Source organism: Cyprinodon tularosa, unplaced genomic scaffold (assembly GCF_016077235.1).
Source record: "Cyprinodon tularosa strain WSP-4 unplaced genomic scaffold, ASM1607723v1 ctg182, whole genome shotgun sequence".
Classification (NCBI taxonomy): domain Eukaryota; kingdom Metazoa; phylum Chordata; class Actinopteri; order Cyprinodontiformes; family Cyprinodontidae; genus Cyprinodon; species Cyprinodon tularosa.
The window spans coordinates 583,857-607,213 of NW_024038624.1; the positions used below are offsets into that span (position 1 = coordinate 583,857).

At 38.2% G+C, this 23,357-nt stretch overlaps 1 protein-coding gene across 5 annotated transcripts in view; it reads left to right on the forward strand.

Annotated features, from left to right (window-relative positions):
* Window positions 1-23,357, forward strand: part of adamts10 (ADAM metallopeptidase with thrombospondin type 1 motif, 10) — a 93,840-nt gene that overhangs the window by 44,609 nt on the left and 25,874 nt on the right. For all 5 annotated transcript variants that reach the window (XM_038282398.1, XM_038282402.1, XM_038282401.1 and 2 more), the window contains exons 11-17: window positions 1,173-1,319; window positions 1,532-1,673; window positions 6,415-6,522; window positions 7,653-7,798; window positions 9,176-9,239; window positions 9,394-9,496; window positions 19,770-19,903. In XM_038282398.1, the coding sequence (XP_038138326.1) occupies window positions 1,173-1,319; window positions 1,532-1,673; window positions 6,415-6,522; window positions 7,653-7,798; window positions 9,176-9,239; window positions 9,394-9,496; window positions 19,770-19,903 (844 nt within the window). The remainder of the gene's footprint in view (window positions 1-1,172; window positions 1,320-1,531; window positions 1,674-6,414; window positions 6,523-7,652; window positions 7,799-9,175; window positions 9,240-9,393; window positions 9,497-19,769; window positions 19,904-23,357) is intronic.

The following is a 23,357-nucleotide window of genomic DNA, read 5'->3' on the forward strand; positions in this document are numbered from 1 at the left end:
TGCATCCTTGTGAAAAACTACATTATTTGGTATGTAGAGCGCAACAGGTTGGTGTTGTACTGAGTCCAACCACAAAGACATCTGTGTCTGGATGAAAGAAATTAATTTTGATGTTTGTTTTTTTAAATATCAACAGTCCATAACAAGAATGAGTATAAATGAAACGAAAATAACGAGTCTATTTTTAAAATGTAAGGAGTAGAAAGTACAGATAATAGTAGAAGTAAAAATTTTTCTAAGACATAATTACTACATTAAAGGTTAGATAGTCAAAATTTCTAATTAGTAAGATAACAAAGTATTTTTTACTTTGTTACTTGACTCCTCGGGAAACCAGCAGAGAACAATGGAATCCTGTGAGCTTAAACACAGAGGTGTTGGATGGAGGGATTACAAAGCCAGTAAATCTAATTAGATTAAATGGTGAGTAGCTAAAGGAGGGAAACTAGTAATAAAAAAAAAGAGTTGAATAGAATAAGAAAGATACCAGAGAAGTTTATCTAAATCTAGAAGGAAAAAAAGTCACATGTGCAAAGAACACCAAAGAAATGAGGATACTAATAAACTGAGAAAGTCGAGACCTAAAGTACCGATCACACAGCAAGGAAACGGTCCAATTATACACACAAAGCAATAACAAAACCCAACACATCAAGGTCGTGACATTTTTGTGCTTTAATGTCATCTAAAAAACACAGCAGGCCTTCGTAGAACATCTGTTTTTATTCCTCATTAATTTGGTTTGAAAAGTAACTGACTGATTTCTTTGAGGTATCCAAGTAAAATACAATTTAGTGCCAAACGTTTCAGATTTTTTTCATCAGTAAATAAATTGTTTCTTTCAACTTTTTTGTTAGTCTATCTTACGACAGCACTATAGAAATAGTGTTTTTAATGTTTCAAATGTGATGAATTACAAAGAATAGCTTTCCAGGCCAATAATAAGTGTGTCCCTGGTTTGATGTCCAAAGTAGGACAGATTCTCATTATGCTTTTAAAAAGTCTGGTCAGTCAGGGTTGGTACAGTGACAATCTTTAAATTGCTTGTTTTTCCGAGTCCCTCTTGGTTACCACTAAGAGCATTTTTTCGACTGCTGTCTGTAGCTGTTGCAGTGATTATTACAAGTCCACATGGCCTCAAAGTGTTGTCACTGTGTCATCACGGGCTCTAGGTTTGGGATGAACCATGACGGGATGGGGAACGCCTGTGGACCGCGGAGCCAGGAGACCGCCAAGCTGATGGCTGACCACATCACCATGAAGACAAACCCGTTCATCTGGTCGGCCTGCAGCCGCGATTACATCACCAGTTTCCTGGAGTGAGTTAGACAATGACTATCTCCAACCTTCAAATAAATGGCAGAAAAAAACTATTTGATGGTTTGAGAAAAATCTTTGCAGCAGGCCAGTTCTTTTTCCTCCCAACCTGCCTTTAATAAAATCTTTAAATCTGGACCAAACAATGAAAGATTGGAATTTGTTGATCTAAAATCTTCTTTTTTTTCTCTCTCCTCTGTTTGACCTGCTTCAGCTCAGGTCTGGGCTCCTGTCTGAACAACGTTCCCCCTAAGCAGGAGTTTGCGTACCCCACCACAGCACCAGGTCAAGCCTATGATGCAGATGAGCAGTGCCGCTTCCAGTATGGCGTCAGATCCAGACAGTGCAAATATGCGGTAAGCAAAAAACATATCTAGTGTTATGCATTATTTTTGGGACGTTTTCAATTTTCTAACCCAGCCTAGTGTAACCAGAGTGCTCAATAGGGAAAATCTTTTTTTTTTTTGAAGAAAGAAAACAATAAAACAAAAAATGATTATAAAAGTCTTATTTTTTTTATGTCAGCAATTTAACATCAAAGACCACAAATATTCCATTTGTTGTTCCCAAGGCGTCCATTTTGGGGTCCCTCCTATTCATTATCTACATTCTCCCTCTAATTTAGCTTATAATAAATAACAGCATTTATCAAAACTATGCAGACAACACAAAGTTGTACTTTACAATGTCACCAGGTGACGATGAACCCATTAAATTGCTGCATGGAAGAAATTAACACATGGAGGTTCCAAATTTTTTTTAAGCTGAATCAAAACAAATATGAAGCAGTATTTTTTGGGCAAAAGAAAGATCGATATGAAGTTAGTAAATAGATTCAGTGGATCCCACTAGAAACAACAATCTGGCTCTAAATCTCTGAGTAGTAATGGACTCAGTCCTAAAACTTCAAATGCTCATAGAGACAGGAGCAAAGTCGACCTTCTATCACCTAAAGAAGATCTGCAGGATTTAAAGGGTTAATCTCTCAGCAGGACCCTGAAAAGCTAATTCACGTGTTCATCTTTAATATAATTGATTCCAGCAGCACTGTCTTCACATGTCTGCCTAAAAATCCAACAGACAGCTACAGTTGATCCAGGTTGCTGCTGCCTGCATCCTCACTAAAACATAGAAAGTCGAGATCATCAGCGCAGTTCTAAAATCTTTCCTCTAGCTCCACATTTCTCAGAGAATAGACTTTAAAATACTTCATTTATTCTGTAAGTCACTGAAAGCCTTAGCACCCAAATAAATTAGACAATTGTCAGTGTTTCAACCCACAAGACCACTCAGGTATTCTATAATGTACATTTTGTTCCATTATTGTTAAAACCAAATCACAAGGTTTTTTTTTAATGGAAGTGTGAAAAAAAAATAAAAAACAAAAACAATTGTGATAGAGAAATCTAACTATGAGAAAAGTTTAATTAAAAATAGGACTTTGACAGGAGTGTTGTTTCTTTTGTTAATGCTTTTGAATTTTATTTTTTTAAATGGTTTTTCTCAGTTTCAGATTTTATATTTTTTTATTTCTCTTGTTTATATTGAGCAAATTTCACCATTTTCAAATAGCATATGATTACTCTGCAATTGCAGACATTAAAAAAAATAATAATATAATAATTAAATATTAAATCTGTAAATGAAAATTTTTGAAAAAACTTCTTATGCAGTTTTTATTTCTAATGCTCCACTAATCTAGAACAAAATCCCAAAATACTTTAAAAACTGAAACCCTAAGATGCTTTAAATCAAGTTAAAAAGTTTAGAGTGGCCGCTGACTGTGCTGTCTAAACATTATTAGTTTGAGTTTTTTTTCCAAACATTATTTTGTTGTGCTTATTATTCTTTTTTATAATTGGATCATTGTAATTATATATATTTTTTCTTTTAAATGATTCAGTCTATTCATTACTTATTTGACCTTTAAGCCACTAAAATCTGCTTTTTCTATTATGTATTATTCATTTAATGCTTGTGAAATGTGCAGTATAAAAATCTGTACATTGCCTTGAAGAAAACGGTAATTGCATTTAAGTTTTATTTTATACCTTTAATTAAGAATGAACATAGTATGCATGCAAAACCTCATATCTTTTTTTATCTTTTTGTAGGGGTCTCATGAAACAGTCCCATGTTCTAAAATATTACACTTGGTTTCACTAAATGTAAGAAATAATAACCAAAATAGTCAGAAACAGACACTTTAATAATAGATGGGTGTGCGCATATTGAAATAATGTCAAATCTAGTTTTCAGCTTTTGTTTTGTTTTGTCTTATTAGATGTTATGGTGTGTAAAAAACTTTGGCTTCCTGATTTGTATTTCAAGCTGCTATAAAGTAATTCAATTCAATTCAGTTTATTTATATAGCGCCAATTCACAACACACGTCATCTCAAGGCACTTTACAGCTCACCAGATCATACAGTCAAACTGATTCAAAGTTATCTCATTGACTCGAATACAATCCCTCACACTAAGCATGCTTGTAGCGACAGTGGAGAGGAAAAACTCCCTTTTAAAAAGAAGAAACCTCCAGCAGAACCAGGCTCAGTGTGAGTTGCCATCTGCTGAGGTTGACTGGGGTTTAAGGAGAGAGAAGCAGAGATACAAAAAGCAAATGTAGAGGCAGCCCCGTCCAGGAAACATACAGCCAGGAAGACGATGTCAGCCAATCCCACGTCAGATGATGAAGCGAGCACATCCAGCCACTCGCAGTCAGAGAAACAGGACTACACTGAAAAACAAGCCAATCTCCAACACCTATAAACAAAGGTGTTGATGGCAGCAGCACAGCCAATATTTCTCTCCAGGATGGTGTCACAGCCAAACAGGAACAGACAAGCTAACATTAGAAAAAAAAAAAGAGAAGGCATAACGTTAGAGATTAAACATACAGATTCTGCAGTGTGGGATAATAGAGATAGAATGAAGCAGAATTATGAAACAGAAAGTAAATACATTTCTAATGACATTCTAGTCTACTGGGATTAGGTTGCATAAATTCCACACAAACTTGTAATTTTTGCTTCATATAATGCTTTTAAGAGGAGAGTACTGCAAATATGCCCTAATTCCCTTTGCTTATTGTAAGTTCCAGTGATGGGCAGTAGCGCCGCTACATGTAGCGAAGCTATTAGTTTAACTACATGTTCCAGTAGCTTGACCGTAGCGTCGCTGCTTTATTTATCAAGTAACTTTCCTGTAGTGACCTTATTGCTTTGATCAAGTAGCGACGTAGCGTCCACAAACGCTACAAAATCCAGGGCATAACTAAGTAATGAAACCAGGTTTTCTATTTTGAAACAACAATCAGCCACAAAACTACTGTAAATAGCAGTTTCAGCTGACGCTCTTATCAGTGGCGTAGTAGCACAGGCACACTCAGTAAGGTTAAACAAGCGCACCCTTTCCGAGTCTGTCTTTCTATTGGCTGGAAAGGTTGCTAGGCGACGATCCAACTGCAGCCTGAGAGTGAGCAAAAAATCCGCAAGCAGGGCCTACGGGTTTGCGAGCATATCTGAGACCCGAGCAGAGCGCGGTTTGTGCGCAAAGAGAATGAGGCAAACAAGAGGAGAAAATATCTGTGCAAGAAGCATTAAATCTGAGAGAAGAAACAAAGTTTTGAGAGAGAAGAGAAAATATTTGAGAGAGAGCGCATGTTTGGAGTGTGAGCATTATAAGTTTTGAGTGCAAGAAGATGAAATTCTTTTCTCAAATTGAAATTATGTGCTCTTCCATATGTGCCACTAAGATACTCTAATTAGAGAGCAGTAGTGAAACTTCGATATTGTATTTTCATGGCCTAGTTTACAGGATGTTTACATAAATCTGTTTTTAGGCTTTGCACAGATAAGATTTCTTACGTATGGAGGAACAGCTCTCCCGTATATAAAATAAATAAATAAATGCTCAATAAATAAATAAGCATTTAATTAATTGCCCCCAAAAATACAATGAATAAATATGTAGGTAGAAATTAAATAATATGGTGAGACATATATATATATATATATATATATATATATATATATATATATATATATATATATATATATATATATATATATATATATATATATATATATAACTTAATTAGCTTCTTTATTTTTTCACCTTTTTTGTAAACAGTTTCATTTGTTACTTGAATCGACTGTTTAATTGAGGTCTGAAGAAGTTTTCTCTAAGGGAAACCCTAAAGAAATAAGATGCCTTTTGTAGGGTTTTGTTTTCCCTAGAGATAACCATCTAATGCAAACTCATAGCCATGTCTCCATGTGTAGAACACTACACAGTACCTTTCATTTGGTTCTAATAACAGCAGATTGTTTACTAGTTTGTCTACTAGTAATTACTTCAGTTTTTTTTTAATATGCTGATCATAAAGCAATGTTTACACTGTGTTATGTCATTGGCTGATCTTTAATAAATGTTTTAACCAGTGTTTCAGACTCATTTTGAATTGATATTAGGTTGGTACAACGTTAAGTAGCTTCTGATGTAGTTAAGCTACTTTTAACACATTAGTGTAACTTAGCTTGCTATAATTCTTTAGGTGGTAGCTTTGGTGTAGTGAAGCTTCATTTATTGCTGAGTAACTGATAGCTTAGCTCACTACACTGGACAAGTAGCTTGCCCAACACTGGTAAGTTCTTCTGACTCATTAAAAGTTAATGAAAAGTGTTCATTAAAAGTAACTCAAGCCCACTCTGTTTTCGCTGCTCACTCTTCGTTTATTTTGCACCTCTTTTTACCTGTATCCCTGTGATACAACACATCTTGCAGTACTTTACTAGGACAGCCTTCTTTTTATTGCATGGTCAGGTTTTTACGAGGCCGCCGTCAGAGCAAACGGACATCTGGAGCGGCGTGCGGCTTCATAGACTCATTATTATAGGTTCTATGTTGTCAGCGCATGTACATAATAAAAATATACACTTAAGTGTTGACTGCTCCAGAGGGAAGAGAGGTTAAGGTGAATGACAGTTTCTGCCTGTTGATCATAAATAAGAATAATGTTTCTCGTACCGTTTGCCTTGTTTCTGTCTATGAAACTTCTACAATGGATTTAGTCTCCTCTCTCTGATACCTACAGGAGGTCTGCAGTGAACTGTGGTGCATGAGTAAAAGCAACCGCTGCATCACCAGCAGTATACCCGCTGCAGAGGGAACCATCTGCCAGACTAATACAATTGAGAAAGGGGTGAGCTCTGAAAATAATACTCCAATGTTTATGTATCTTAACCAAAGGGCTTGAAAGTTTAAGTCTTCATTTTGAAAAGCAAAATTGGATGAACAAGTTTTAATGTATTATTGATTTCCTCTGTGCATAGCCGGTGGCTACAGGCCTCCAAAGGTTCATGGATTAGTGAATCTAGCGTGAAAGAACTTCACAGGCCAGCGCAGCTGTGGAGTGATTTTTGTTCCATTATCGTTGCAAGCAAATAACACATTTTATTAATGGAGATATGAACAAAAAAATATTTTTTTTTTGCGTCTTACATGCCCATCAAACAGGGAATGTGAAAAAAAAGCAATCCAGATATAAATCTTTGAAAAATAGCATATAATAAAATAAAAGTCTTAATAAAAGTTTTAAGAGTAGCTTTGATGTTTTCATAATTTCCATTTTTTCAATATTTCTTTTTACAACGTGTTTTTTATATTGAAATTGTTTTTTGTTTCTTTTCTTTTTTTTTTTTTTTACTATTTTGGGATTTTTTTAAGCATGTTTAAGTTTGATTTTTTTTTCTTCTTTTTACAATTAATTTTGTTGTTTTTATAGATTTTATGTTTTCAAATTGCTGAAAATTGCTTCTTCTTGGTGTTACATTTCTCACATTTAAGCCAAAAAAAAAAAAAAAAAAGAGAGGCAAATGAGGGTGAACTTTGTTCAAGTTTTTGAGCGTTGCTACTTCTCTTCTGAGCAGGAAGTTAAATATATGTAAATAACATTAGTGGATCTAGCAAATGGCTGGTAAACATTACGGAATACAAGCTGGGGAGCACGAGTAAGCTGGGAGTTAACTTTAGCTATCACCTTTAAAATCGTCTGGATTTTGAAAAAAAACTAACTATAAAACTATAGAGAAGAAAATCTACATAGTTTGTTGTCAAAGTTCAATTTTGCATGATTGCGAGGGTCTGTCACATTTTAAGCATACACATCAATTGAAATTGATGAAAAAAAGACCCATTTGGTGAATCTATAGTAAAATATTGTGATGTTTCCTCAAGTCACTAAGGCGAAGAAGGCCCAAACTGTGACCATTGCACTAAAAACCAGTAAAGGAAAATCAGTAAATATGCCTTACATTTGTCTATCTGCTGCAGTGGTGCTTCAAAAGGGTGTGTGTTGCATATGGCACTCGTCCAGAGGGCGTGGATGGAGGCTGGGGTCTGTGGTCCGCCTGGGGGGAGTGCAGCAGGACCTGTGGAGGTGGAGTCTCCTCTTCTGTCCGTCATTGTGACAGCCCCAGGTGCAGATTTCTTTATTCCTATTGTGGTAAAGTAATTGACAGAAACTTAGGAAACAGTTGGCAAATTAGAGATTTGATTTTGAAGTTTTTAAGACTACAGAGTAACTGTAATAATACATGAATAAGATAACTTCAGTGAGCTGCAGGAGGGTTGAGCATAAGTTCTGTTTCTGCTGGAGGTTTCTCCCCCATTAAAAGGAAGTTTTTCCTCTCCACTGTCGCTACAAGCATGCTTAGTGTGAGAGATTGCCTTCGGGTCGATGAGTCAATGCAATCAACTGGTTTTCCTTAGATATAAAACTTTAAATCAATTTGACTGTATGATCTGGTGAACTGTAAAGTGCCTTGAGATGACGCGTAATGTGAATTGGCGCTATAGAAATAAACTGAATTGAAAGAAGAAATTCTGGAAGGAAATCTTTATCTCAAGACTAAAAAGTTGCCCATGCAATTTAGAGAAACACGAACATGTAAAATAAAAACAAAAAACAAACCAGGAAGTAAAGAAGACAAGCTCATCCACCCGAGACATGTTTTCATACATTTTGTTGTTGATTTTTGTTCCCTGTTTTAGTAATATTACTTGATCAAACCTTATGTAATATTCTACAGTGTCAAATAAATAATAAAAGCAGGTAAGAGTCATGCTAATATCATACCGGATCAATATCTGCAATTCTCAAAGCTGCATTATTTGTATGGTATCGTCATTAATCCTCTATTCATTTACGACTCTTTGCTGTGCATTTTGGGCTCCGTCAAAGAACAAGAAAAAAATGAAACTACTCTTTAGAGAGGCTATCGGTTTTAGACTGAGAGGCCTGACAGAGGTTCCCCTGCATTGAGTGTTGTTTATCAGCCTTTTAAACTCTTTCATTGTTTATGTTTCCCCAGTAGTGTTGAAACAAACCCCTGAGTATTGTTTCTTCAATAAAAGACCCTTCATACTTGCAGCAGTAGAGTCCAAATCCATGCAGAACGTCTAATCTTTTAAATCATTGTCACTGGACAGCTCATCTTGAAATGATTAAAGTAAGAAAGTCCTGACCCAAATCCAAGGCCAACAATTTTCTCCTGTTTCGTTTAAGACCATTGTTTTCCACATTTGCTCTGGGTTTACTTTGCCAAAATATGTCGAAAACGCAGGAAAAGCAGCCAGTTGCAAAACAAACTGATGAGTTTTTAGCATTTAGAAATATTCCCTTGTTGGCATACACTGTAGCTAAAGTAAAGTCTAATCAATGCACCTGAAAAAACGAAAATAAGGGCAAGAAAACGCTGAGCTTTGAATCTGTGCTGATGTAATGGATGATTGATGGAGTCAAACTCAGCTCATATGGGACGGACTGATCCAGCTGTGTGCTTCTTTGACCGTAGGCCAACCATTGGTGGAAAATACTGTCTGGGAGAAAGAAAACGCTTCAGGTCCTGTAATATTGATGTAAGTTTGGCTCAGTGTTTATCATCACTGCTATAAATGTGTCCTTACACGTTCGTCTATAGTACTCACATTCATTGAAATATGATTTACTTGCATACACTGTTTGAATGCATATAGTTATTTTAAATAATATGCCTATTTTTATAAAATACAGGAGTGTCCTGCAGGCTCCAGGGACTTCAGAGAGATCCAGTGCTCTGAGTTTGATAGCACTCCTTTCAGGGGGAAATTTTACACCTGGAAACCGTACAGAGGAGGTGAGGATGTATTTGTTTGGTTTCTGCTGAAGCTTAGTGGGATTTTCTATCTATCAATCATTGTAGCAGTGGATGCCCACTGTCTCTCTCTACACTTATAATGATTCATATAAATGAAAATTGTTTGATTTCCTTGTGTCTCTTTTTACTAATGAGACAAGAGGACACAAAGTTTCCCTCCGATGGATCTGTTTCCACCCAACTCTGCTCAGTTTATTTATTTAGCACCAATCAGTGTTATTTTCATCAACAATGACGAAATTATTCAGTTGATTCTCCTTTTTTTCATGAGGATAATGAGAACTGACAAGCTAAACATGAATCTTTGATGGCGAAGACATGATGAGTCATGGGTGTCAGTTCGTTGACAGGACGAGAAAAAAAATGTTATTGGGTGGTCTGTCACCGGTTTAAAATGCATCATTCTGCTGTAATCTACTAAGCAGTATCAGCCATGCTGCGTCCTGTTTGATCATGCCGCCCACCTGGCGTGCAGAGGTGCACATTCTACATGACTACAGGTGGACCATCGCAGCAGCAGCAGCAGGGATGGAAATAATCCGGAATCATCTGTATTATTTTCAAGATTATTTTCAAGCTTATTTTTAAGACTGACGAACTCTGCTCTAGGCTAAGGGTGATGGCCGCTCTGATCTGATGGCCCTCTGAGCCTGGTTCTGCTGGAGGTTTCTTCCTGTTAAAAGGGAGTTTTTTCTCTCCACTGTCACTACAAGCCTGCTTAATTTGAGGGATTAGATAGAAAACTTTGAATCAATTTGACTGGATGATCTGGTGAACTTTAAAGTGCCTTGAGATAAAATTTGTTGTGAATTGGCGCTATTCAAATAAACTGAATTTAATTGCTCTTCCAGCTGTGCTTGTGCAGAAATGCATCTTTGTGCGCTATTAGCTCCGAGTCAGGGCTTTACATTCCACAGTGATGGTTCGCTCTTAGCTGTATGGCTCTTCCTGCTCTCGCTACTTAATAAACTATATGTGGCTGATCATCCTCTGCCAAGCGTAAAAAATCCTTTTTTCTAACTATCAATATTTTATTTCTTCCAGCTCACAAGAGGTGATGCAAAACCTACTTTAATTTTTAACAGAAGGAATCCCTAAATTATATCCAAAGCAAATATTTCACTGCAACCTGTTAAATCTGATAAATGTAGTATCTAGGCAAGAGCTGTCAGTCTGGTAAGGAATATTGATGTTATTCAAAATTGTAAACTTTAACTTTTAAAAATTGAAACGTAAAACCGACTAAAACCTTTTTGAGTTTTAGTCCACTAAAACTGACTAAAACTGTCACATATAGTAATGACTAAAATATGACTAAAACTAATAATTGGTTTCGTCTTAAAGACAAAAACTGAGACTAAATCTATCCAATCCAGTCCACTTTATTTATATAACCCATTTAAACAACAAAAGGTTTCCAAAGTGCTGCACTTGCAACAAGGTTAATATAAAACAATAAACATAAATAAAACTGTTTAATACAATAAACACAGTAAAATAAATACAAAGCCACAGGGGACCACACAACTTACAAAATGGTAAAAGCCAGAGAATAAAAGTGACATTCCACAGTGGGGGCCATACGTACATCAAGGGGCAAAGCATTCCATAGCTTAGGGCCAACAACGGAGAAGGCTCTGTCCCCTCTGGTTTTCCGATTTGTCTTAAGAGTCACAAGCTGAAACTGGCCCTCAGACCTCAAAGCGAGCAGGGGATGGTATATTGGGATGAGGTCTGCTATGTACTGAGGTGCCAGTCCATTCAATGCTTTGAAAATAAAAAAACAATATGTTAAAACCAATTATAAACTTAACTGAGCCAGTGCATTGGGGTGATGTGTTGACGTTCTTTGGTGCCCGTTAAAAGTCGTGGCCCAGCGTTCTGGACTAAAGGGCTGGTTATATTCCACGCAGCGGCGTGTCGCATTGAGCTTGTCGCAGATGCGAAAAGATCTAAGATGGCTGTAAAAAAAAAAAAACTTGCACCAATTTACAAGACGTCATCTTCAAGAACTTTACCAAGACAGTTAGAAAATCTTGTCAGATTGGTTTAAAGTTTTATATCTAAGGAAAACCAGCTGATCGCATCGAAGCAATTTGTGTTTCCATCAGCTTTTTCTAATAAGCAGCTTTTTCATTTTGAAATATTGACAAATGACAAAATTCTAATATTTTATATTTTATATAAATTCAGATATTTTATGTTTGCCTGAAGTGGTTTTTGGCTTTTGTAAAAAAGAAAGGGTTGATGCACAAAATGTGAGATGGAAACATTTTTTTTTTAAATCAGTTCTGATGCAGTGAATTTGTACTCACACGTCAGCTGTTTCTGATGTCAGTGTTTTCCATGATGTTCCTGTTATGCGTATAAACAAGGCTGAAAGCAGCATTGCCATTACTAGCGGACATGTTAACCTACTGTAAGAGCAGCTTCCCTGATTCGCATTTACTTTTGCCAAACTTTCAAAAGTTTGCTTAAAATGAATATTTCAGTTGAATGAGAACACGGCTATTGACTCTACAGCAGGGGTAACCAATTAAAAATCAGCAGGTTACGAATAAAGAAAATATACAACTAGTAAAAAAAATTATAGTCCGTTACTTCAAACAGAATTTAACATTGAAATAAAATGCACGTGTTTATGCATCCATGTTATACATTTAATTTTTAAATAAAAAATATAAAAATAGAACATTTTTCCATTTTAAAATCCAATTTGTTTTTGAAGTATACAACAACAATATTTCAGTTTGTTATATAGACAAAGCCCACATAAAGCCCATATAAAGGCATTCTGGGTTTGAATGGCGACAATGCCATTGAAAAGCACACATCAAACTGGATCCATATTTATTTCTGATTCTGTTCATGGTGGAGAATCCTGCTTCACAGCAGCAGTTTGAGCCAGACATACTAAACTTTTCACTTGTCACCAGTTCACTGCAGTTCTTCCAGCAGTCCAAACTTTCTCTGCTCTCTTTTTCTCATTATCTTCTCCTTCTTTCCCATCGCCCGGCTTGCCACAGGTTTGCCTGCTGGGTCTAAAAGTAGCAGCAGCAACCCAGACTGACAGCAGCTTATAAGCTAATTTTTATCACGTGCAGCCTGGTGCTGGACTCTACAAATGGCTTTACCGTACAAACAGGAGAAGCGGCGTAAGATGTCGTCAGACATCATGCAGTAATGTTTTAAATCAGGTTGGGTCTGGATTAGCCAGCAGGTAAGTTCGGATCCACTAATCTGTGACCTCTGCTCTACAGCAATCCCGCACACCAGGGATAGATTTTCTGCTCACAGCCCCCTTTCTGTTTCCTTAGCGAAGTGAGTATTGAACTCTTGGATCAGGTACTTGCTAGACACATGGTTTCCCTACGTACCTCACTATGTAGCCTGAGAGCCCCTTTACTGAGGGGTAGCAAGCCAGAGAAGTGCTAGCTGAGATTTGGAAAACAGAAGGAATTTGTTCTAAACTGAAAGTGACATCTGCGAGCACTTTGGATTTGAACTGAATGACAACATGAACCACTTAACTTGTGTGAGGAAATGTGATCTTTAAAACGTAATTTAAAAAGAAAGCAATTTGTAAACCTCAATCTGAAAAGTTGTGAAGATAGAAAGTAAAAAAAAAAACAAAAAAAAAATGATTGGAGAAAATAAAATCAAAGTTAGTCTCAAAAGATATTTTCATTAAAAAAGATTTTAAAAATGACTCTCTGGGTTGCTTTTTTTTTTTTATTTTATTTCCATTGACAGAAACATGCTCTTTGCTTGCATTAATACTGGAACAAAAACACATATTTTGCATTAGTTGTTACTTCGGTTTGCTGTACCTGCTGGAAACACGTCTAATTCACATTTACTTTTTTCCTAAGTTTTAAAAGTTTGCTCAAAGGTAACATAAGAATTGGATGGAGAAGTGGTTAATGATGTACTGTACGCACATCAAACCCTAGTAACTTTTTATTGTTGGAAAACTGTCTTGTTTAACGAGGGATGGACTGGATTTGTTTTTGGCCTTCTGTATCGCTCTAAAAACGTTTTGTAAGGCTTAGTTGCATGTAAATGTAGCAGGATTCAAATAAAACATGACTCTTAAAACAAAGGCTCTAAACAGTACTAATTAAAACTCAGTGAGGGGCAGAGGAGTTGGAACAGTGTTTTTAGTTAATAACTAAAGGATTCATGAAATAAATAGATGTAACTTGTGCTTATCTAATGCTTGATTTATGGTGACAGTGACAGAGGAAGCAGGAGTTTGTCCTGCAACCTAAGGGCCAGCGGTTTGAACTCCAGCTCTGTTTGTTTCAGTTTGTCCATCCAAGAGCAGGATGAATCCCCAGCATTGCTTACTAATGGAGGTCAGAGTTAGCTTCGCTTCTGTCAGTGTGCGCCGGGGCAGCTATGGCTGCAATGTAGCTCACTGCTATCAGTCAATATAGTGTCCAGTTTAGACAGTTTAGAGTCCCCTGACTTGAAAAGGCACTCTATAAATACAGCTCATTTATCAACATTTTGATAATAAACAGCATTTTGAAAAAAATATCATATTTGACCTGAGGAGGCTGCTCAGTGGTGCAGTGGGTAGCACTGCTGCATTGCAGCAAGAAGGTTCTGAGTTCGATTCTCTGCCTTTTTTTCTTTCTACAGTACATGGAGTTTGAATGTTCTCCCTGAGCATGCATGGGTTCTCTCCGGGTACTCTGGCTTCCTCCCATTGTCCAAAAGCATGACGGTTATTTGGTTTCTCTAAATTCTCCTTAGGTGTGAGTGTGTGTGAATGGTTGTTTGTCTCTGTGTTGGACTGGCGACCTGTCCAGGGTGGACCCCGCCTCTCGCCCGTAGACAGCTGGAAATAAAGTGACAGAAAATGGATGGATGGATGGATATCTAACCTTCAGTGTGTAAGATTTACCTCCATCTAGTGCTTTACTAAATTAATCAATCTAAAGCAATGCGCTGGTGCCTCCCAGCAAGCACCTGAGCATACTTTAGCAGAAAGCCTGAAACATTTGCGTCTGTTTTCTCTCTTTCATTTTCCCTACCTGGTAAAGGCTTCGCCGATGTCATTTGCTCCCTGTTATTACTTCTTTTATTTTTATGGTTTGTTTCTAGTACTAACGGTAGAAGGTAGAATAATCTATGGTTGTTTCTGGTTGTTTTTAACTCCTCCCCCACTGACAACACATTTTCAGATACAGGTTTCAGCTACCCTGATCAAAAACGGGGACGCACCACGGCGTCTTTCACCTCCCTCTATGGATTTAAAAAAATACTAGTTCTAAAATGACTCAATAACTATACAGTGGTTTGCCAGACTGTGTGTTATTTTTAATAGGCTGAAATGTTTGGGAATCCCTGCTCTAAGCAAGTTTGTTAAAGCCATAATATCAGCTATTAGATCTAACAGTTTTGTGTCAAAAACTGATTTATTATTCTTTAATTCAAATTAAAAGAGACAGTTGAAAAGAAAATCATCCTAGAGGACAGATTCCATGTTTCTTTCTGGTGGTTATAAATTATCACTCATAATTTAGTTTGATTGTTTTCACTTTACGAGGTTCAGAGACTTTTGAGGCCCTTCCTGGTCTGCAGAATGGATTAGACAACCAATAAAAACCTGTGCATCTTGCACTTTCATTTAAATTGGATGCATTTATTCTCTAAACCTTTAAAGACATGTGCTTTTGTTTTTTTGCTGTTAGTTTTGTGCTTTTTAAATAAACTGAATCCAAGCTGCTTGTTCTGTATGTGCTGGAGTGAAGCGACCCATTACCCGTCCTGTCTGGTCTGCAGATGCCGGCTGCAGAGATTCCTCACATCCCAGAGTTTCTCCGCGGGAATTTCTCATTCCCGCTGAACGCCGGACAATGAAAACTGGATGTGAAAGATAGTTTGAATGACATGGCTGGTTTAATTTCAAACATATTGGCTTGCAGAGATGCACGTTAAAATATTTCCAACAAATGGTCTTTTCATCAAGTCAGCTGAGTTTTCAAGAAAAAAATCCCTCACAGCTGTTAGAATGGGGAAACGGCCAAAATCCTCTTTTCCTTGTTAAAGTCAAATAACCCCTCTCAGGCTCTTCTCTGCTGGGACTTCCTTCTTTTACGTCGCCCACTTTCTCCTCTAGTTTTTCCATCCTCTCCAGTTCTTAATTTATTCAGTCTAGCATCATGCCATTTCTTCTTCTCACTTCTATCCTGAGATGCAAAACAGAAACAGGCAGTTTATTACAGCCCAGGCAGCCAAGGACAGCTCAATTATTAAAGCAAAAAAAAACTGTCTTTTTTCCATCAAAAAAGCTGTTGCGTGTCAATGATTTCAGGCTAGCAGCCTTCAGATTCCACCTTGACACTTCAGACTCCACCCCTGAGAGCTACGACTGCCCTGCCAAAAACTCAGCACCATGGGAGTTGTAGTTTTCCTAAGGTCAGACCAATTTATTGTCTGTGAGTTCGACTGCTGCATGCCAGCACAAACAAACCTGGACGATGTCAGCAGCAGCTCTAAAAAGAAGCTGTTGTTTCACACATGAATGAAGATTTGTAGCAGTGCTGCGTTGAATGCGCCAGTGTTTAAACATGATGGTTGATTTGTTGTCATTTTTTCATTTTTATTGGCTACTAAGAACACCCCTGTACATCTCCAAGATACTAAATACTAAAGCTTTAGGTTAAAATGAAGTTTGTCCAAAAGAAGCTGCCAGAAACTTGCAATTAATTGTCCTGTTTAACTTATTATCATCAGTGTGTACACTAATAGAAAGCCAGGAGTTTTGGGCTATTTGCTGGAGTGGAACATACAGTTGTGTGTTAATGCCAAGCCAACACTAAAACACCAGCAATGACACTCAGTTCTTGTAGCCATAAAACCTCTGTCCTGAATGGGAAAGATGGTTTTAGAAAAACAGTGAACAGCTTCGGATTGTTGGGAGGTGTTAGAAGGAGCTCTGTCACAAGCCCTCAACAGAAATGCCTCAAACCAAATGTAAAGCATGGTAGTGGTGTTCTGGTGAATAAGGTCATGATGGGACTAGGGCACAGTGCAAGACTCACTTAAATCTCATGAGCTCCTCTGTGCACCAAGGTGTTAAATCTGTTTATTAACAGCAACCCTAAACACAGAAACACAGTGGTTATAAGAAAGGAATCAAGAACTTGTTTTACAGGAACCTTCAAGCCAGGATACACACACACACCTACAGGGCTTCTGTTTCTTCTGAAAGGACCAACACTCAGTGTGACGTTAAAGTTACACAGCTACAACTTTCTTATCTAAACGATTAGGACAATTAATCGGAATAATGTGAAATAATCAACTATTAATAGAATTGTCAATTAATTTTACTACTGATTAGTAGCCATTGATATGCTTTTAGCCAACATAGCAACCCACTTGGAGCAGTGATTATACCAACATTGTTAGAAAAACATTTAAACATTTTCCATTTTGGATGAAAACCTTTTTTTGTCCATCAGTATTCTCTATCCAGAATGCCTAAAGTGAAATAGTTTTAGTTTCACCTGGTTTAAATTTTGAAAATAAATTTCTATGAAGAACCTTTTCTCTATACAAGTGTTATGGTAAATGGCATGTACTTATATAGCGCCTTTTTTCAAGTCAGGTAACTTGACCAAAGCGCTTTACACTACATTCTTTAACCCAGTGGTTCCCAAAGTGTGGGGCGCGCCCCCTAGGGGGGGCGCAATGCCATTGCAGGGGGGGCGCGGGAAGCGGTATGGATGAATGAAGAAAAAAAAAAAAACAGCGCTTGCTTGACTGAGCATAATGGACAGTTGTGACACTGCAACCCAGATTTGAGAAGATCTACAGCAAAAAGCAGGCTCACTACAGCCACTGAAAAGATGGGAGGATTAAAGTACAAAGAAAAAACTCTCAGGGAGCTGTTAAATGTTTTCACTGCATTTTGCACAGAGGCTTTTTTAATGTATAGATTATAGCAAAGTTAAATATTGTTACAAATAAAAAAAAAGAAATATGTTTAAAATAACACAGACAACAAATAATCCTCTTGTAATCTACATTATAGAACTATGAAATTTTATTGTATTGTAATCCAAAGGGGGGCCCAGAAGAAAATCTTTGGGAACCACTGCTTTAACCCATTCACTCACACACTGATGGTGGCAAGCTACATTGTAGCCACAGCTGCCCTGGGGCTCACTGACAGAAGCGGGGCTGCCGTACACTGGCGCCACCAGGCCCTTTGACCACCATCAGTAGACAATGCAGGTGAAGTGTCTTGCCCGAGGACACAACGACAATGAAAATCAGAGCCGGGCTTGAACCGTCAATCCTTCGATTTCAGGGCAAACTCCTACATCCGACGCCACTGTCGCCCTGTGTTAATCAATTAATCAACAAAAAAAAGTCAACAGATCAGTTGAAATTCCCAAATATTCATTAGTTACAATACTAAAAAGGACCTTTTAGAGTGGTGCAGAATAAAAGTATTTTAAAAAATTGCATAAACAAGTGTTTTGTAAATTTTTGACTGGTCCAAAAAATATAAATATTTACTTCTGGTTAGAAAGCCAACGTCAGTACATAACGATTTTGCACCAATATGGTTGAGCCACTTGAAGTCAGATGATACAGAGCTAAGGGGTTGTGAAATGCCAAGAGCTGCATGGTAGAGATGAGAAATGGCTTCTTCTTCACGTTTGATTTGTCAAGATTCAAACTAACATAACAAAAAGCAGCAAAAAAAGGGTAAACATCGGTCAGGCTTTGGTGTAGAAGTGGCTTAGAGAAATGTATCTTATAATTACGTATAGCACTTTTGTCCTGGCACTTTGGGGTTTCAAGTGCTTCATAAATAAATCTGTTATGGTAAGATATGGTTAATGTTGGCAGGCCTTGCAAACGGTATAATTGAAGGTTGGAACAAGAGCAGTTGTGCTCCACCTACTGGCAGGGAGGAGTTAAACTTAAACTTCAAGCCATCCAATCCTTCCTGCTATAACGAGTATCACAGCCTCTTTTGACCAACTTAACTGTCAGGCTTGAATGTTAATCATAAGATCCTCTGGAGTTTTCTACTGCCAAGTTAGAGAGAATATCACAGGTAGTTTAGCTTGAGCTGAATTTTGGCATCAACAAACACAATGACCCCAAGCTTAAGAAAAGCAGCCCAACGCTATAATTCCCTCTGAACCAAACTTTATATTTGACCCAGTAAGTGTTGATCTATCCCCTCAGATGGATCAGCCCACACAGAGCCTAGGTAGCCCCAAGTGTTGAATACTGACTGAAAAATGATTAAATATACTTCTAATTAAGCTGCTGCTTCGGTCAGAGGTTACAAAGTGTTGTTTTCAAAGATGGTAACTCATTGCCTAAAGGGGAGGCCTTCAACAGGAGGTAATGCATGGGGGTTGCGAAATCTTTGCTTGATTACGCATTTTTTTATATTCTCCCTGCATTTTTTCCACTTATTGAAATGTCTTTAAATCCACATTAACATGAATTTAACACACTGTAGTAAACAGATAAATGGAGGCAGAAGATGTCTTTCAGCCATCAATGCACACATTCAGCGACACACAGGAGCTCTTTCAAGCTGGACACCATTTCATTCACAACACCTGTCCCATCAACCAGGAATCAGAAATACTTTAATAATCCCAGGGAGAAATTACTTTCATATTATGACTCCATCTGTAATAGTGACTATAGGACCAGTTTGATAGAACACTATTTCATACCATATATATATATATATAATTAGATGGGTCCCGCCTCCATCTTGCCATCAGTTTGGGGGTCCTTAGCCTGGAAAACTTTGAATATCCCTGGCCTGAAGCGTAGAGAATCCCGAGCCTCTAACGACCAGAGAGGGTCTGATTCTGCACAAACGTCAAAGATGAGGCATTGGCAGTTTTTTGTCACTCAAAACGAGAAAAACAAAAATTGCAACTCTAATGATTACTGTTAACACATTGGCCAATATGATTCTGATACAGGGGTTGAAATGTAGTGGTTCTGTAACAGACCCCTGATGGACACCATCAGTTGTTGCTGATGGATACACAAGTGAAACCATTTAACTGTGATCTTTATTATTATGATTCACGTAGAACTAGTGGTGTGTTGTATCAGAGAAACCGCAGAAAATCCTCCTAAAACAACAAACAACCTTCCGTATGTTTGTCCTTTCCTGTCTTAATGTGGGCATTGTATGTACATTAACACTCTACGTGCTGGTTTTGTGGTTTTTGTGTTTGTCCAGGTGGGGTGAAGCCCTGCTCTCTCAACTGCCTCGCAGAAGGTTACAACTTCTACACAGAGCGAGCTCCCGCCGTGGTGGACGGCACGCCGTGTCGAGATGACTCCGTGGATGTTTGTGTGAACGGAGAGTGTAAGGTCAGTTGAAATGAGTTTTTTCAAGCACATCCATGCGAGTGTTTCATTTCCAAACAAAAAGCCATTAAACGTGAGGAGGAAGGTTTAAACAGAATCACCAGAAGATTGTCTTCATCTGGGATAACGTTGTTTGTACTCACTTTGAAGCCTGAACATCTGCAGCTGTGGGGCTTACACGCCAACCGGTGTTGCTCATCAGAATCAGCTGCTCGAGACGATAAAACTGTTGTTAGTTTGGCAGCAGACTAAGAATCCCATTAATGGTCTTAATCCCGGCTGTTAATGAAAACAAAACATTGCTTTGCGGTGCTCTTTGATGAATCGGTGACCACCTGGTGTTCCAAATGGTCTAGCGAGCCCATCTGACATCCACGTGGTCCATTTGTTGAATAATCGCTTTTCTTAGAAATGAAACACAGTTTCTAATTTAGCCGTTTTGTTTGTGAACAAATTATAACAATCCGTTCAGATATGACTGACATCCTAACCTCTGTTTTAACCTTTTTAACCTCACCTTAGCTCCCTTATTTAATGTGTCTCTGAGGTTTTTTAGACTGTGGAGCTGGAGGTGGTCTGAAATCCAAAAAGACGGTTTTGTTTATCAAACCCCCCATTTTTTTTTTTGCCTCTTCCTCATTTTTTTTTCTCCTGTGCTCTGTTCTGCAGGAACTCAGTGACCTTCCAGCTCAATTGTTAGTCTGTCTGTGCTGCAGGCTGGCTTTCAATCCCTCCTATTTTCTGCCCTTTTCTACTTTCCGACTTCCTTCACATCGATTTTTTTTTTCTTGCAGTGTTTCTTTCTACAAACCAACCACTGCGCTTTTTCTATTTTAGCCAGCTCACGCGTATGCATTCCTCTTTTGTTTTAGCATTCATTCACTTAGATCATCAAAATACAAGATGGTTCTGACAGTTTTTGAAAGGTTGCAGCATTTTTCCCTGACTTATCTGTAAATATGTAATCCAGTTAATTAAAATCAGATGTTTCTGCAGAGATACTGTAATGTTTGCACTGCTGCTTTGCAGTAAGAAGACATGAGCATTTCTGTTCTCCCTGGGCATATTTTGGATCTGTTATTTGTTGGGGTTTTTAGCATAAAATCCCCTCAGACATTAGTCTGCATGCACAGTTGTCTGACTACAAATGTATGGCTACTAATAAATGTGCAAAGGTGAATAGTATGAAAAAGAGAGGCTGGAGAAATCTCTTCTCAACGCTGTCATGTTTTTTATTGCCTGATTTAAATCAGATTTCAAGCTTTTCTGTCACACTTTATTGAGTCAAAGTTCCAACAAATGGGAATAACAGAGTAAATCAGAAATCTGCACCAATAGACCTGTTAAGAGTTTCCTATTTTGATCAGGTGCCAAACGATTTGAGCTGAATCCCCAATAAGACACATAAATTAGCTTCCTGGATTATTTCTAATTGCACAAATAAGAATTATGTGTCCAGTTTTAATGTGTCGCGTTGTTCGACATGGGTACGTTGTCCCAGTAAATTACTGGGATTTATGTCTAAAAGCGACTCATTGGTGACCGTAATATAGTTCATTGGGCCAAATAATAAAAGGTCTAGATACTTACATTTACAAACCCTTGCCTGTGGAAGCTGTGTAACCTTTGTTCCAACTCTCAGCTGAATTTTAGATATAATAAATATTTTTTTAGGTTATTACTCCAAACTTGGTGCGTATCAATGCTGCATTCCTAAAAATGTCATATGTAACTTTAGAGAGTCAGCTCCGTCACTGAATGCATCATGTGACCTAGAGCACTGCTTTATGGCAGCTTGAGCACTAGAGCTAAAAGTTTATGTTGGCCAACTAAACAGAGATAAACCACAAAACAGGCTTAAATCAGAGATAAAGCTTTCACTTAGTTATTTCCTGAAAATCTTTTAACATTAAGCATCTTTGTAAATCCTGTTGGCCTGCACTAGGGCAACCTGTAGTTGGAGCGCTGATGTTTTTTAAGCACCTGCAGGCCCATCACTCTGATGACATATATTTTTGGTTGTCTGATGTTGGATTTAATCTAGAGAGCTTAATCTTCACCAGTAACTTCATGACCTCTCAATCTGCTGGTCCAAAGTGATGTGCTATCAGATTCTAAAACACAAAGAAAGACTGTTTGATTTTACGGCTGTATCTGTCAGTAGCTTTCAGGATGGATAAACCTGGAAGTAACAGGTTTAGCACCCCTAGTGGCTAAAAGTGAATTCAGTTCAGTTGATTTAATGCCAACTCAAGTCACTTTATTGAGAAAATTCAATAAGAACAGACAGTTAGACTGGATAAAAGTTTTCAGTCCGATAAATAAACAGCTAGCTGCATTCAGTCAATCTCAATCTTCTCCTGGATGAGCAAATAGGGAGAGTAGACATTTGGCTGTGTAAGGTTTCTGACTCTGTAGCAATCCTTTGCACCTAGCATGCATGCAGTAACAGTGGACAGGAAGAATCAACCTCCAGCAGAACCAAGCTCAGTGTGAGCGGCCTTCTGCTGAGGCGACTAGGGGTTTCAAGGAGACGGTAGCAGACACTCAAAAGGAACATAGAAGCACTGATCTACACTCACCGGCCACTTTATTAGGTACCCCATGCTAGTAACGGGTTGGACCCCCTTTTGCCTTCAGAACTGCATCAATTCTTCATGGCATAGATTCAACAAGGTGCTGGAAGCATTCCTCAGGGAGTTTGGTCCATATTGACATGATGGCATCACACAGTTGCCGCAGATTTGTCGGCTGGACATCCATGATGCGAATCTCCCGTTCCACCACATCCCAAAGATGCTCTATTGGATTGAGATCTGGTGACTGTGGAGGCCATTTGAGTACAGTGAACTCATTGTCATGTTCAAGAAACCAGTCTGAGATGATTCCAGCTTTATGACATGGCGCATTATCCTGCTGAAAGTAGCCATCAGAAGTTGGGTACATTGTGGTCATAAAGGGATGGACATGGTCAGCAACAATACTCAGGTAGGCTGTGGCATTGCAACGATGCTCAATTGGTACCAAGGGGCCCAAAGAGTGCCAAGAAAATATTCCCCACACCATGACACCACCACCACCAGCCTGAACCGTTGATACAAGGCAGGATGGATCCATGCTTTCATGTTGTAGACGCCAAATTCTGACCCTACCATCCGAATGTCGCAGCAAAAATCGAGACTCATCAGACCAGGCAACGTTTTTCCAATCTTCTATTGTCCAATTTCGATGAGCTTGTGCAAATTGTAGCCTCAGTTTCCTGTTCTTAGCTGAAAGGAGTGGCAGCCAGTGTGGTCTTCTGCTGCTGTAGCCCATCTGCCTCAAAGTTCGACATACTGTGCGTTCAGAGATGCTCTTCTGCCCACCTTGGTTGTAACGGGTGGTTATTTGAGTCACTGTTGCCCTTCTATCAGCTCGAACCAGTCAGGCCATTTTCCTCTGACCTCCGGCATCAACA